The sequence below is a fragment of the Malaclemys terrapin genome, chromosome 6 (assembly GCF_027887155.1).
Source record: "Malaclemys terrapin pileata isolate rMalTer1 chromosome 6, rMalTer1.hap1, whole genome shotgun sequence".
In the NCBI taxonomy this organism is placed as follows: domain Eukaryota; kingdom Metazoa; phylum Chordata; order Testudines; family Emydidae; genus Malaclemys; species Malaclemys terrapin.
This window is the reverse complement of record NC_071510.1, coordinates 36,460,568-36,477,694: the sequence shown is the minus strand read 5'-3', so window position 1 is coordinate 36,477,694 and position 17,127 is coordinate 36,460,568. Positions and strand designations below refer to the sequence as shown.

Here is a 17,127-nt window from a genome sequence, read left to right as displayed (position 1 = left end):
CTATAGCATAGATATATTTTTAAAATATATAAGAATATGCAGGAGTACAGAGGCGTCTAAATAAGATCCCTCAGACAGAGAAAATCTGAGAATAGAAGGCAGATAGCTAACTGAGGTTGGAGTTATAAGGGTATCTGCGATAGATACTGTTTTTTCTAAACTAGTGGCCCTCAACCTTTCCACACTACTGTACCACTTGCAGGAGTCTGCAATGTCTTGCGTATCCCAAGTTTCACTTCACTTAACTACTTGCTTACACAATCAGACACAAACACTAAAGTGTCACAGAACACTATTACTGAAAAATTGCTTATTCTCATTTTTACCATGTAATTATCAAAGCAATTGGAATATAAATATTCTTACATTTCAGTTTACAGTATACAGAGCAGTATAAACAAGTCATTGTCTGTATGAAGTTTCACTAGTTGTCTGTACTGACTTCGCTAGTTCTTTTTATGTAGCCTGTTGTAAAACTAGGTAAATATCTAGGTGATTTGGTGTACCCCCTGAAAGATCTCTGCGTACCCCCAGGAATACGCAAACCCCGGTTAAGAACCACTGATCTATGGTAGAATACATTGTATTGTAAAGATATCTTTAAAATACAGCTCAAATCTATAGATGTATCAAGGATCATTGCTCTGAAGGATTTAAAGTTAACTAACAGGTTATACCTATTTCTATATTACCTTCTCCAACCACTGTTAGGAATAGAACCCAAATCTCTAAGACAGATAAAACTGGGATTGTTACATTATAGTACAGTACTTATACCCCAGAGCCAGAGATAGAATCTAGGATTTCTGTGCATCAAAAATAAGACGTTTCTGGCAAGTATCAGCTAGTTTAATACATACTTGCTTTGCTATCATGTGACTGCACACCTCCCTGCAAAATAAACATGGCTTTAAATATATATATATATATATATATATATATTTAAAGCCATTTATTGTTCTCACAAGCCATTTGAGAAAACACAATTAGAGTATATTTTATTTGTTGTATAAAATTGAGATACAGAAATTCACATTAAAAAGTATTTCATCTTAAACATATTTCTACATACACTTACACTGCTTCTGTTTCAGTAGATCACCACGAATATATTTTCTGCTTACTATTAACAGTCTTAATATTGCATTCATGATCAGACAGTCAAGATGGCTACCATATTATAGTTGTCAGGCTAAAAATATCCAAACAAAAACACATTTCTGTGCTACCAAAATGCCTGAAAGTGAACAATACTAGAACTTTTAGGGCTGGAAGGACCCTGTAGTAGGTTATATGGTTTGCACCTTTGGTTTGAGTAGAATTAAGATATCTAGACAATCCTCAAAAGATAGTTTGTTTTCACTATTCCTTAGCTGATCTAAACCATATAATTTTTCTGTTCTCTAATCACATTTCTTTTTTTAATTTATTTCTAATTAATCATTTATGATTAATGAGAATCTTATTCTTTCCTTCTTCTCTTTTGTAGCATCTTTTGTGCATGTCAGCCAGAATCTTTTACAACTCAAAACCTTATTTTCCAGGCTGCACGTTTTTCATCCTGTTACTGTTAACACATCTGAACCACTACCAACCTCTCTTCTTATCCTACAACTCTTTCTAATAGCCTAGTAGTTGCTCTTCAGATTATCTATATCCTTTCCATAGTGCCCCAAACAATACACAATACTCCAGCTGCATTCTAACAAGCACCATGTGAAAAAGGAAGAATTCTGTTTCTGTTCTCAAGTGCAATACCTCTATTTACATACTCCCAAAATGGCTTTTGCCTCTTTAACCAGATCATGTAATTTAATACTCATATTTAATATCTTATGAGCTATTACTTCTATTTTTCCCTATATTACTAACGTGCAATCACTTTGCATTTGTGATTTTTAATTCCAAAAATATTTTACTTGCATATAAAATTGTGCACATAGCGTATACCTATGAAAGTATATTTATGAAATATCCAAGGCTATATTGCCATACATTAAAGTAATTTTCAAATTCCTCATATTACATGATTAAATATTAAATCAGGCTTAAAGTTTGTCACAGGGTTACAGATGCCACTCTGAGCAAGGCTATCACTTTAAAAATACTGCACTAGTCTACTGGATGACCTATACTGTTCATCAATATTTATAAATCTAACAGAAATAGCAGTCACTGCAGTACAATATGGATTTGTATAAACTGGTGTTTCTGATGTACATACAATAGATTGGGTGGATCACTTTGCCAGAAACCATAAAATTGACCCTGAATCCATACTGGAAAGAATTCCCACTTCTCACATGGTTTTGTTGTGACCTGCTCACCTTAAAAAAATAAAAGTAAAGATATCAGTTCACAGATATTAGATGGCATCTACTATATGTCTAATCACAATTCTTGTCACCTATCTGAATCTCAAAATATGTTATTCTTTCCCTCTATGCTCAAATCTTGTCAAACCTCAATTTTTTTGCTCAAAGTAATATGTTACCACTTTCTCTCAAAAACTTTCAAATATATCTCTTAACTCTGCAAAGTTATCCAGCAATTGATCTATCTGTTCCAGATCTGAAGCAGTTGTAAAACAAGTGTTTACATTTATAGTTTGTATATAATCTACATTAAGATACTAAACGTCTCTCTCATTCATGAGGATATGGCGCACATACACAATATCATTGACTGTATTTTTAATTATTTTTCCATTTAATTTTTATTTTTCAATTAATGTTAACCTGCTTCACTGTGAATAGCTGGTATTTATGATGACCTTCTCTGCATGCCTTTTATGAATGCTATGTATTGGCACAAACCATAACCAGGAGTTTTGTTTGGCTGGGCTTTTGCTACCTCATTCCCCCCCTCTCTTGTTTTATATATATTTTTAATAGTAAAGATCAGCCACAACTCTGTACCCAGTTATCTATATCATGTAGTGATGTATTTCAAAATTTAATTTAAAATTCAAATTGTAATGGATTTTGAGTTACAAAATAAATGTATAGACAGACCAGCGAGATCTATACATTCACTACACTGCATCAGTATCAAAGAGGTAGTAAAAGCATGGCAGATGTTATACACCAGGGGTTCTCAAACTGGGGGTCGGGACCCCTCAGGGGGTCATGAGGTTATTACATGGGGGGTTGCGAGGTGTCAACCTCCACCCCAAACCCCGCTTTGCCTCCAGCATTTATAATGGTATTAAATATATATTAAAAAAGTGTTTTAAATTTATAAGGGGGGGCTGCATTCAGAGGTTTGCTATGTGAAAGGGGTCATCAGTAAAAAAGTTTGAGAGCCACTGTTATACACAGTAGGAAGACCAGACTTATGGGATCAACTATTAAGACACAAGCTTTGCTTTTTCTTTCAGATAAATATGCACTGATTCTTCCACTAGAGTTCTTTTTAAGAACCAGTGGACATATTCTTTGACAGACTCCAGTTAGCTTACTGCTGCAACTCATTTAACTACTGCTTAATTTAAAAGAAGAAAAAAAAAAGGAGCTGTGTGTATGCTTCCTAATCTAAATATACAAAAGGTGGGTTAACTAAAATTCCCTCTAATGATTGTGAAAATTCAGTAGAGAAGAAAATCACCCCAAACTGCAAACCAAATAGTGTGGAATAGGGGATTAGGAAAACCAGATTTATTAAATGTTCTGGTTCTTCAATATTTAAATCATTATTTGAGAGCCTTCCTATTCTCTCTAATGAATAAATGCACAGGCCTAATTGCTCCACTTAGGAAAAGCAGATGTTTGAGAATCTGGGGGAACATTGTAAAAAGGTTATTCCCAACATGCAAGCACCAACAAGAGAGAGCAGATAGGAGATCTAAAATGATAAAATAACTCAGCCTTTCAGTGGGGTCAAAGAACCTGGTCAAAATCCAGCTTAAACAGAGTGCCATAAGGTCTCCGCTGACCAAGCAGCACCAACATGAGCTCAGTTTTTAAAGTTTTACTTTAAAGCCCACCCATAGTAAGTGATTAGTATATTCTATTGCAGGGGTGGGCAAACTACGGCCCATGGGCCAGATTGCCCACAAGTTCCCGCTGGGGAATGGGGTCTGGGGCGCTGGGACTCGGGCCGCAGCACACGGCTCAGCCCCACGTCAGGGGCCGCAGCACACCACTCAGCCCTGCTCTGGAGTGCTGGGTCGGGGGCCACAGCACACGGCTCGGCCCTGCTCTGGCACTCCGTCCAGGGCGCTGGGTCGGGGGCTGCACCACGCAGCTCCCAAAAGCCATGGCATGGCCCCACTCCGGCTCCTATGTGCTCCAATGGCCCCCTCCGGCACTCCAATTGGAGCTGCAGGGGCAGTGCCTCGGCATAGGAGCCAGAAAAGGGACATGCCACTGCTTCTGGGAGCCACTTGAGGTAAGCGCCGCTTGGAGCCTGCACCCCTGAGCCTCTCCTCATGCACCAAACCCCTTCCCCAGCCCTGATCCTCCTCCTGCTCTCCAAACCCCTCGGTCCAAGCCCAGAGCACCCTCCTACACCCCAAATTCCTCAGCCCCAACCCCACCCCAGAGCCTACACCCCCTCCCACATCTCGACCCCAATTTTGTGAGCATTCATGGCCCACCATACAATTTCTAATCCCCGATGTGGCCCTCAGGCCAAAAAGTTTGCCCACCCCTGCTCTATTGGTATACCACAGAAGGATGAAGGGCTAAGCAAATACTGGTGTACTTGGAATCTATGGTTCCAGAAAGTCCAAGTAATTTAGATCTAAGGTTCAGACCACAGCTACCCTTCTATTTTTTTAGCTTTTTGCTTCCTATTTAGACAAAACGTAAGAGTTTGTAACACAGGACGTCAAATGCTACGTATTTACATTATCCTTTAATATTGGCATAGATTTTTGTTAATGAGTTCCCTTATCCTGTTCCAATTTCCCATAAGATGACTTACTTTTTCCATGTTTCTAGCTCCCGTACTATATCATTATAAACATATGAAAAGAGGTCTTCCTCAGATTTTGTTCCATCCAAATAAACTGAGAAAGAAGGGGAGAGAAAAGTGGTCACAATATTTCTAATTAAATTAAACTATAACTTCCTATAAATTTGTATAGGACCCAGCAAAATCCCAAATGGCGTCTGTAGGTGCTACCACAATAGAAATCAAGAATACTTCCTTTCCTCTCCCAATATCGCTTAAATAGAAGTCCATAAATAGGGGATCGATCCACCCAAAAATACCAGATTCTTTTTAAAAAATACATAGTCCATAGATGTCCCAAAAGGACAGAAATCCTAGTTCTATGATAACCTGGATGAATTTTCCCCTGTAAGGGAAAGCCCCTCGGTGAAGGAGGTTGGAAGCCATTACTGCCAGAACTTGTACAGCCAACCAGAAAGTGGAGAGTTAATGCAAATTAATATTCTTCTGTGGCCCACTATGTATGTAATCTTTAGGACCTCCAGCTAGGTTGTAATAACTCTCCTAATGGGAAGAGGATACGATGATGAACGTGCTGTAATCTCTAATACTCCTGGTTGTTTAGGTTAAAAATATATATTATATATTTACTTTATTTATTTATTTGAGCGGGGCAAAGACAGATTCTTTGTGCTATGCATGCTCTTTTATTACTTTCCCCATCCCTACAGGAAATAATGACAAACACGACAAAACTATTTTCCCTACCCAACTATAAATATGGATTGGTTGATGAAGTCTAGGTCTATATTAGAAAAGTATAGATATATTGGCAGATCCTCCTAGTGTGGATGCACCCTATTAAACTGGCAAAAAAGTGCTTATCCCAGCAAAAACACTTATGTCAATATAATGGTCTACCTGCAAAAGCCCCAGTGTATAGAAACACTGCAAAAAGAAAAATCAAGTCACACCCCCAACTGACATTGCTATCCCAGCAAAAAAAATTCTAATGTAGATCTGACTTGAGGAAAAGTTGGATATGGCTCCTTCATTGTTCCTTTTTGCAGGACTGACATTTATTCTGTCATTAAAAAAATAATAATAATAAAATCCTCACCAGACAGAGTATTTGAGAGATTTTGAGAATGCTGATTTGAGTCTCTCAGCATCCTTCTGCAGCCCTCTGTTATCTGAACATGTCAAATTTCACGCTAAGCAGGGTTTGTTCTGGACAGTATATGGATGAGAACCCTCTGAGGAACAAGAAACACTCCCAGTACAATACTAGGCAATTCCTCAGCATAGCGTTAAGAGGGCAAGAGGATCAACAACGAAAGGCTGGGATTGCTGCGGACAATATCGTACACACAGGGTTCCTAAATTATCAGGGCTTTGGGCACCACTAACTTAATTTCAAACAGTTGAACCTCATTTTCTCAGATTGCTGAGTAAGAACACATGTTGCAAGTGGTTATTTAATAAATTCTTCCATTTTCTGGAATCTTACATTCATTCTCCTCTTCTGTTTGCCATAAAAGATCCAGATTTCTGGAAATAGTCCAGCATCTCCTAACTACAGAGTGGGGATGTCAGTCTCCCTGGGCACAAGATACAGGTTTCTACTCAGTTTCATATAGTTAAAAAACAAAAAAAACCCAAGTCCCATAATTCAGCCTCTCATTCAAGAGAAAAGAGCAGCACTCCCAAAAAGGAACACAAGAAAGCAGATTCTCCAAGGGTTAAAAAAACGATACTACAGACAGAGTAAAAGTTTTTTTTTCCACTTTTAAACAACAAGCTTTAAATATAACAGCTAGCCCAGTTTTGTTGTCTTTTTTAAATAAAAAAGCAAAGATTCTTCGAGGCAATAAAATGGAATAAACCATTCCCAGAGAGTAGTTATCAATGGTACACACTCATGCCGGAAGGGCATAACAAGTGGGGTCCCTCAAGGATCAGTTCTGGGTCCGGTTCTGTTCAATATCTTCATCATAATTTAGATAATTGCGTAGAGAGTACACTTATAAAATCTGCGGACAATACCAAACTGGGAAGGGTTGCAAGTGCTTTGGAGGATAGGATTAAAATTCAAAATGATCTGAACAAACTGGAGAAATGGTCTGAAGTAAATTGGATGACATTCAATAAGGACAAATGCAAAGTACTCCATTTAGGAAGGAACAATCAGTTACACACATACAAAATGGGAAATGACTGCTTAGGAAGGAGTACTGTGGAAAGGGATCTGGGGGTCATCGTGGACCACAAGCTAAATACGAGTCAACAATGTAACGCTGTTGCAAAAAAAGTGAACATTATTCTGGGATGTATTAGCAAGAGTATTGTAAGCAAGACACAAGAAGTAATTTTTCCGTTCTACTCTGTGCCGATTAAGTCTCAACTGGAGTACTGTGTCCAGTTCTGGGCACCACATTTCAGGAAGGATGTGGACAAATTGGAGAGATCCACAAAAGAGCAACAAAAATGATTAAAGGTCTAGAAAACATGACCTATGAGCGAAGACTGAAAAAATTGGGTTTGTTTAGTCTGGAAAAAAGACAGAGGGGACATAACAGTTTTCAAGTATGTAAAAGGTTGTTACAAGGAGGAGGAAGAAAAATTGTTGTTGTTAACCTCTGAGGATCAGACAAGAAGCAATGGGCTTAAATTGCAGCAAGGGAGGTTTAGGTTGGCCATTAGGAAAAATTTCCTAACTGTCAGGGTGGTTAAGCACCGGAATAAATTGCCTAGGGAGGCTGTGGAGTCTCCATCATTGGAGATTTTTAAGAGTAGGTTAGACAAACACCTGTCAGGAATGGTCTAGATAATACTTAGTCCTGCCACAAGTGCAGGGGACTGGATTAGATTACCTGTCGAGGTCCCTTACAGTTCTATGATTTTATCTGTAAATAATCAGGAGGGGTTACTTCTAACAGGGCCCCAACTAAAGATTATGTATGACTATGAGTCCCATAATTCCAGCATAATCCATTTGAAAGTGACCCAAAGGAACAACTATTTCTGAATATCAGAGGGGTAGCCGTGTTAGTCTGAATCTGTAAAAAGCAACAGAGGGTCCTGTGGCACCTTTAAGACTCTGTTAGTCTTAAAGGTGCCACAGGACCCTCTGTTGCCTTGAAGGATCATCTCAGAAATAGTTAAAAGCTTTTTTTTTTTTTTTTTAAAGGCAGTTTCTATTCCCTCCCCCATCCCATCTCTCACATGCTCACTGATTTTGAAACATGTGCTTCAGCTAATTCACACATTGATTTTGGCACAGTTCATCATAGTAGAGAGCCTGTAAGAGGCTCTATATACACCCGATACACAGGGCCTTGCACTCTCTCTTGCCACGGGGGTGAATTTCACCATTAACCTTTTCGATAAATATAAATCTTTAGTATGATATTGATCAATAAAAGAAAAGAATTTAACACCTGATCATGAACAGTGTTGAGCATGTCTAACTGCCATTCAAAACAAGCTGAAGGTGCTCAATGCCCATCGCCTTGCAGGAAGTGCTCTTCATGTTGCAGGATCAGGCTCTAACAGCATTATTAGTTTGGCATTATGCAAACTTCCCTACATAGCTCCACCAAAGCACCCAAAATCCTGACATGTCTCATGTCAGACTGTGTAGTGCCTTAGCAATGTGTACAACTTGGAAGAATCTATTAAACTTATTCCATCTAAGATCTAAATCAGGATTGTAAGCCACATTCTAATGCATCAACCCAATGAGCTATACAACTCCCCAGAATTTTTCTAGTTAACCACACACACACACACACACACACACACAAAAACTGGTTTGTCACATGGAGTTTAGGAATCACTAGTGAAGGTGACTAATACATTTTTGTTTATTCCTATAACTCACAAAGGTGGGTAATCTCTACAAGATTTTCTTGCATGAAGATCACTTATCTATGAGCAGACAATAAATGCATTTAACACCGCTGCATAAATGCCAAAAAAATTCTGGAAAAATAGAGTGATTTGCAAAAATCACTACTTTTAATAATTTTTATATATTTAAAGATTATGTATACCATACCGATATTATTTTTATTTTCTTCCATTTCCCTTTTATGTTTCAGATACATAGGCCATACGTGTCCATCGAAGTATCCTGGTGGATCTGCCGGTTGATAAACTCTGGTACTACAGAAAAACAGATTTGCTTTCCTGTGCAAGTTTTACATTTTTTTTCCTGGTGTGCACTCATATACTCTTCATTGTTTATTTAATAAGAATATCTATCCAAAATAGCAAGAGAGGGAGGCCATCTGCTGGTCACAGCACAGGAGACTCCTTAGTTATAACAGGATTTAGCATATTGCCCACGTGACCTCCATCAAATCACCTATTTCTGCCTATCATTTCAACTACAAACTGGATAAGAGCAGATTCTTATTGAAACGATGTTGCATCATAATTAAAATTCATTGCATAAGTAAGTCACATAAGAATAGCCAAAATACATTGCTATCACAGATAATATTTTTCACATTGGTCTAAATTCTGAGAAGTGACTAGCGATTTTGGTTGCTCAACTTGCAATACCTTAGAGCACTGGCTCTCAACCTTTCCAGACTACTATGCCCCTCTCAGGAATCTGATTTGTCTTGCGTACCCCAAATTTCACCTCACTTAAAGACAACTTGGACTTGCTTACAAAATCAGACATAAAACAATAAAAAAAAGTGTCACAGCACACTATGACTGAAAAATTGCTTACTTTCTCTTTTTAACGGTTATAAAATTCATCAATTGGAATATAAATATTGTACTTACATTTCAGTGTATAGTATACAGAGCGGTATAAACAAGTCATTGTCTGTATGAAATTTTAGTTTGTACTGACTTCGCTAGTGTTTTTTATGTAGTCTGTTATACAACTAGGCAAATCTCTAGATGAGGTGATGTACCTCCTGGAAGACCTCTGCGTACCCCTGATTGAGAACAACTGCCTTAGAGGGTCTGATTTTCAGAAGCACTGAATATCCACCTTTTGATGATTTAACTCCTTTAAGGTCTCTTAAACTGGGCTCCTAGAAAGAAAGGCACCAAAAATCTACTAGTCACTTTTCAAAACATAGGCCATTATGAATATGGGAATTCTGTAATCAGTGAACCAGATTCTGACCTTAGCTACATTTGTGTCATTCTAGAATAAAGTCATCAACACCAGATTTGCAACAGTAACTGAAGGCAGAAAGGGGCCAATATCTAACTCAAATAATACGCAATGTAAATGCATGTCAACTCTGCCACTGAACAGCATTGTGGTGGCACAGCTTCTTGTAGCTGCAAGAGTAAACACTGTTTCTGTCCCCTCTTAAACAATGCTTAAGTGCAACTGTACTGTAATTAACCTATATTTTAAGTTCCTTGGACAAGGAGCTTTTTTCTTTGTGTCTGTACATTGGCAGTCTGAACAGTGATTGGTGTCCCCATGCACAACTACAATATGAATAATAAACAAGGGATGGATCTATACATTTGAGGGTTACAGATGCTGTTTGAACATCCCTGGGAACCACAAAGGCTCTACCCTCAGGGATGGAATAGTAACAAGGCGAAGCTCACTACCTCAGCAATAGCAAGATCACAAGAAGGGACTGAGGAGAGTCAGCAGACTCTGCTCTGAGTTGTTACAGTTGGTAGATGTGTGAGAACACATTGACATACAGGAACCTTTCTGTCGTACGGGTACTAGGGCATGGTGATCTGCAGTGAGCAATAATTTTAAAACATTACCTCCGTCTCCTCTTGCATTCTTCATATGGAATGGTCAGAAAATATCTTCTATCCCATACTTCATTAAGAGGCCTAAGATGACAGCATGTTTAGTCATTTTGTTTCCTTATTCACGCCCCCATTCACAGTTTATATTAACGTGACATTTTAAAGTTATTTGTAAGGTAGTGTTGCTTACTCATAGTTATACAGAAGAAAACCTTCAGCTATTAAAATATGAACTTCTTCTGTACTTTTCAGATTGACAGGTGTACTCTTTGATTCTGCTGTTGAGACAGAAGAGCCTGTTGGGTTTTTCATCCATAAGTGTATGCTTGTCACCATTTCCTCCATATAAAGGGCATCAAGTACTAGAAAAGACATAAAAGGTTAAGTTAACATGTTTTTGTTTTGGCTTTTAATTTTTGCATTATTTCTGAGTTAAGTAGAAACCCTGTCAAATAGTTTAAGATCTAAATGTAGGTGTTAAGTAAAAGAAGCAGGGTTAATTTAAAAGAAATGGAAATTTAAATGTTAACATTCCCATTTACTGCTGGAACCTAAAACAACAGCACTGAATTTGGGCATGTGAACCAGAATGTCCAGCTGATTCATCTAGTTTCATTGTCCAAACTGAGTGAAGTTCAAAAGTTGAACTGAAAGTTACATAGCTGATGAATGTTGGTAGTAAACACAAAATTAAAGGTTTAGGCTAATGTTATAAATAGCCAGGTATTAAAGGAAATCTTAGATCAGCTGCAGGATATTAAACTGGAGGTTTATAATTAGAGATGGCCTGATGGCTAGCCTAGAATTTAAAGTTTAGATCCATATCTCAAATTGCAATTTGGACTCATTTTTAGTTATAATTTGCAACACATTTGGTCTGTAGTACAGTCCTGAACTCAATGAGACTTCTTGCATGAGAAAAAGGTTGAAACTTGGATCTGATCTTGCTTGATTTAGGATCTGATTCTGGGAGGTGCTAAGCAGCCTTGATTCTCAGTGACTTCACATCAGGAGTTGAGGATGTTACAGGAAGTGCTCAGAACCTCCCAGGACATGTCATGAGGTGCAACTCTACAAAGGGAGAAAAAGGGACAACTATTTAAATTAAATTTCACTATTTGCTAATAGATAACTTTCTGTATTACATCTGATTTCATTTTACTGGCCTGGAATTGAAATATAACTACCAATCACTTCAAGGGGGTCAGAATTTCACCTCTGGAATGCAGTTTTCTCTAAGTTACTGTCAAACAAGAATAAGATATTAATATCTATAGTTTAATTATTTGGTTTTAAGGTGAATATTGCTCGTTATGGGCCAGATTCTGATACTCATGTTGACAACATACTCCACAAGTAGCCCTATTAAGTTAGTGGGGCTACTTGTGAAGCAAGAGGCTACCCAAAATCAGTAAGAGTGCCAGAATATGGCCCTAAATGACCAAACAAAAATAAACATTTAACACTGTAAAATGGTATAATTGGCATTAGGTTTGAAATCACAATTACTAATGCTGTTCAGAAGAATCTTAATATTGACAGGTTAATAAATTGACAAGGTTTCACTATAAGCAACAGACAGTTGGCTGCGTCATGCCCCACAATTTAGAAAACCAAGAATAGAGAGAATAAAGTCTGTTGCAGACAGACAGTTTGTTTAACTAGACTCTAGAAAAGGAAAGCACTGGATGAAGCAGTCTGGAGACCAACCTCCTCAGAACTTTAGATACATGCTGTCACCAGAAGAAATGCTCATAATATCCTCCGCTAAGTGAGAGCTGTTTCTGGAGAAACAGAAAGGGCTAGCTAATTTGCAAAACAGACAGATATAAAAAGTCAGTGATAAATGCAGGAAGTTAAAATATTATTGCTATTCCATAGTAATGGTATTGTGTAATAGTCAAATAAAGGTATGTTATATTAAACTAAAAAAAGAAGAACAGGAGTACTTGTGGCACCTTAGAGACTAACAAATTTATTAGAGCATAAGCTTTCGTGGACTACAGCCCACTTCTTCGGATGCATATAGAATGGAACATATGCATCCGAAGAAGTGGGCTGTAGTCCACGAAAGCTTATGCTCTAATAAATTTGTTAGTCTCTAAGGTGCCACAAGTACTCCTGTTCTTCTTTTTGCGGATACAGACTAACACGGCTGTTACTCTGAAACTTATATTAAACTGTCCAGTATAATGATGATGAACTTTAAAAAAAACTGACTCTGTTAAACCAACATCCTGAAAAAATCCTCTATCGAATTACGTTTGCTTTATTTTTTTTTGCCAGACACACCCCACTAACCATTAAAAAAAAAAAAAAAAAAAAGCAAAACACTGTCCCCATTGATGACTGCATTGATCCAAAAGAAACAGAAGCTAAGGTTAATAAATTACAGCTGACATTTCAATATACAATGTTCACAAGCAATATACCCAATTTACTAACCATCATATTGCTTAAATCCATGTTCATCTATCTCTACTTCACATTCTGGCTAGAGAGAAAAAAAAATAGGCAGTTATCAGGTCAAATGGCAATAGTAACCCTATTACTCTGAATTCACTTGTGTAGTATTCATGGTGGGGATGGGTAGAAGGTTGGAAGGCCAGTGTGAATGGCGTAGGGGGAAGGTTTAGGTTGCCAGGATATGAAGCAGAAAATGTAACATGGGCAGGGGGAGAAACAGGAAGGCAAAGAAGCATGTAGAGTAGGGGAAGACAGTGGTAGAATATCCACAGTGTTTTTCATAAACAGTGGATTGCAACATAGCAGGAGTGTTGCCCCCGCCCGCCCCAACTTAATCTTGATGTATCACTACGGTCCCCCCAAATTACTTTTCAAATAAAATATATTTTTCCCCCCCTCATCCCCCCGAAATAGTACCATCCAGGTAAAATTATTTACTAATCTACTGAAATTGATATTGATAATATATTACATATTATATAAACACAAGCATCTCTGGATTTTAATATTAACTTCTGAATAAACTACAGGTTCACTCGAGAACAATAACCACATCAGGAACAAGAACAGGCCCTTCTCACTCTCATAGATACAGAAACAGTTATGCTTTTGCATTTTTTTAAGATAGGAAAAAAACAAGCAACAATATTTAATTTTTTGTTCCTATTTGTTGTTTTCTATCTAGATTTAAAAATAAACTGCAAAAATAATATGAATTGCAGTAGCATGAAGCATTCCCTGAAATGCATCTGTTTCTCTACTAACCTTTAAATACAATATCAGAGGATGCAGCGCGATGATTATTCTGTTGTTCATGTTCCTAATCTTTTTTGGCAACTGAAAGCTTTAACATTATTATAGCATTCTTAATTGTATTTCCCTCTCTTCCAGATAACAGTTTATATTGACTCTATGAACAGGATTCATTTTAAATTGTCACATACTGGTAGATCAAGAAAAAATAATATAGTCTTGCAGGAACTACATTTAAAGTCTACTTTTATGTATGAAGTCGTTCCATCAACTCAGTTACCTTAAAGAAGTCATCTTGAGAGAGTATACTGCAGTTTGGAAGCTGTTTCCTAAGTCGTTTTGCCAGTGTTGTTTTCCCCCCATTTGTCACACTGACTTTGAAAATGGAATAAACAATGTGTCAGGTCAAAAATAATGAACAACATAGGAGTGCAATTTGCGTTAGCAAAAAGGCAATTACAAAAAGTTAATTTTATTCAGAATATTAAGTACTGTTTGCAGTTTCCTAATATTTGTTTGGAAAATACTTAGTCCTGCCATGAGTACAGGGGACTGAACTAGATGCCCTCGAGGTCCCTTCCAGTCCTATGATACTATCTTTTAACTCATTTTAGTCAGCTTATATGACAATGGAAAAGAGGAAGACTAGAGTTGATGTCTGAAAGGGTCAATCTATGGTGGAGGGTGGAAAAAGTTATCAAAAAATTAAACCAGTGGCATAGCTAGGAGTGGAAATTTGTGTGGGCCCTGACTTTCAGGTGGATGGGAAATGACAGACTGTGCTAGCTCAGCTTCTCCTCCAATGCCACACCCTCTTCCTAGCCCTGGTACCCCCAGACACAAGACTTCACCTGCCAAGCTGGGCACACGCATGGGGCAGCTCAGAAAATGGCAAGGCAGAGCTATGGGAGCTCTGAAGGGTGGGCGCATAGCTCCGTCCTGGATTTCAGGTGCCAGAGTGATGCTCCGGGGTACTGTGGCAGCACTATACCCCTGCTCAGATTTGGGTGGGCCTGGATGCTTACGGCCCATCCAAGTCCATCTGTGGCTACGCCCCTGAATTAAATACAATTGACAATACAATATTAAACTTAAGTTTTTAATTACTTAAAAAAAAAAAAAAAAAAAAAGACAGCTATATTCACACTCAGGGATTGTTAGATCACAATATGGAGTTTGAGGCAATCTTACATTTTCGTTTTAACAGAGACTGAACTTGTTTGCACTTACCCTCCAAGTCCAATGACTAACACCTTCATAATTTGTGTTCTATCCAGTTCCCTTCTTTACACTGTTTAAAATAAGAACAATGAACAAACCTGTTTGGACAATGACAAAATCAGCTGCTACACAGGAAAATACCAATTACCACAAAAGGCCTTTTAAAGGTTTTCAACCTTTACCACTTTTATTCAACTGTCTTCACAGTCTTACCATGAGGGTTCCTTTAAGATCCAACCCTGCAATTGCTTACTACCACGCATAGTTCTTACTATCATGAGCAGTCCCATTGCAGAAAACAGGACTACTTAGTGCAATAGTAAAGTGTTTGCAGATTCAGCCCTTGAAAGTAACCTAGGAAAAAGGGGAGAAATGAGTTTGTGTCTTGTTTTGTTTCAAGGTTTCTTCTAGGAACTTCCTTTTCTGCTTTTATTTTTTATTTTTAACATTACAGTATCATGAATCTCAGATTTTGTCTTTCTAATTTTTGGAGGATTGTTTTGGACACTGAGAAGTGTTCCTTGGGCACTGTGACACTTTGGGGGTTTACTCAGACCGAATTCTTCCATCAACCTAGCTACCATTTCTTGGGAAGGTGGATTACTTCCCACCTCCCACCTGCCAAGGGGAGGAGGTCCTATCTACACAGAAGCACTGCAGTAATGCAGCCATGCACTGTAGCATTTTAACTGTAGACAAGCCCTTAGCAAATGACAAATATTTTATAATGAAGATCAATAAAGGTTTTTCAGTGCAGCTAAGCTCTGACTCAAAAAGAAACACTAGCTGACAAGTCAAATACCATATACACAGCTGAAGAACTTTGAACTCATTAACTTATGTCACTGTCTGTATCAAATATAGTCACAATTTAAGGGAAGGATTCCAGAGTAAATAAAGCAGGCACCTTTATTTGTGAATGTGTGAAAAATAAAGAAAAGTGGAAACCAGTTGGTAGTAAAATATTTTGTTTGCAGTGTAATTGTAGCCATGTTGGTCACAGGATAACAGACACACAAGGTTGGTGAGGTAATATCTTCTATTGGACCAACTTTTGTTCGTGAGACACACATTTTCGAGGTAAACACACATTTTCGTTGTGTAAACTTCAACGCTTGTCTCTTTCGCCAACAGAAGTTGGACAAATAAAAAATTTACAAATATACCAGCTTATTGCAGATAGTAAAGTTATCATCAAGCTTATCATGAGCAGCCTACAATGCCAAACATTAAGGCACCAATCCTCCCAACACAGATGTACAGAATTAGTACTTTAATTTTGCATTTCTTAATTTTTCAGCTGCAATTTTTAATTATGCCACTTCAAACTACTGGTATATGTAAAGTATTTGCACAAATGACTTGAAGTGGCAAATCACACACACACACACACACACACACACACGTGTAAGGAAATGCACAGAAAAATAAGGTTCCGAGAGAATTTTCAACTTTATCTGCCAACTTCGCAGCAGTGTCCATCTACAGCAGTCACTAGCCGGTGCGTGATTCCATTAACTGGCATAAGGACAGTATTCGCAAATATGCCCTACAAAATACGTAAGAAGTGCATTTGAACTAAGTGAACGGCGCTGCTGGAGCCGTGGCTCGGATTTCATGAGATGTTAGGGTGTATCGGTGGCACCGCGGCGCTATGAACAGGTCCAAGGCGACCCACGTTACCTGAGCTGTCGAGGCCTCTGTCGTCGCTTGCCCAGGCCGGTGGACTGCACTGTAAGCCTATGCAGCGAAAGCACCGATCATCAAGCCAGGTCACTCGCTCCCCCGGCCACGGACCGACGCACCGCGGAGCCCTGCCCCATCAGCGGGTACGCACCTCCCGCACAGAGGCTACATCGTAGCCCGGAGGACAAGCGCTCAGGAGCCCTTGCGCGCGGAGACAGGCAGCAGCCTGCTCGGCCCGCCCCGTCCTGTCCCATTGACCGTCGGGATTGGCCGGCTCCAGCTCCAGAGCTCAGGAAGCGCCCGGCCCACGCCAGGGTCGGAGAGGGGAGGGGGAGCCGCCCGCCTGGCGCC

General features: G+C 38.6%; 1 protein-coding gene across 2 annotated transcripts; it reads right to left on the bottom strand.

Moving 5' to 3' along the window:
• Positions 1-981: 981 nt before the first annotated feature.
• Positions 982-17,034, bottom strand: NMRK1 (nicotinamide riboside kinase 1). 2 transcript variants are annotated; one of them, XM_054031686.1, is made up of 9 exons: positions 16,774-17,031; positions 15,100-15,160; positions 14,150-14,240; positions 13,096-13,144; positions 10,841-11,012; positions 10,663-10,734; positions 8,957-9,063; positions 4,927-5,011; positions 982-2,327 (listed from the first exon to the last, which is right to left on the bottom strand). In XM_054031686.1, exons 2-9 carry the CDS (start codon positions 15,126-15,128, stop codon positions 2,324-2,326), a joined length of 609 nt encoding a protein of 202 aa, XP_053887661.1. In that variant the 5' UTR covers positions 15,129-15,160; positions 16,774-17,031; the 3' UTR covers positions 982-2,323. The 2 variants fall into 2 exon arrangements, with proteins under 2 accessions (XP_053887661.1, XP_053887662.1); XM_054031687.1 differs by lacking the exons at positions 982-2,327; positions 4,927-5,011 and adding an exon at positions 5,019-6,497 and having other exon boundaries at positions 16,774-17,034.
• Between the last annotated feature and the right edge of the window lie 93 nt (positions 17,035-17,127).

Excerpts from the sequence above, each read along its gene's own strand:
- NMRK1 (XM_054031686.1), bottom strand. The coding sequence starts at position 15,128 with ATGAAGGTGTTAGTCATTGGACTTGGAGG. Across the intron at positions 11,013-13,095 it reads TGGATTTAAGCAATATGATG|TACTTGATGCCCTTTATATG; the intron begins GTTAGTAAATTG and ends TGTCTTTTCTAG. Across the intron at positions 5,012-8,956 it reads AGAAAATAAAAATAATATCG|TTTATTTGGATGGAACAAAA; the intron begins GTATGGTATACA and ends CTTCTTTCTCAG.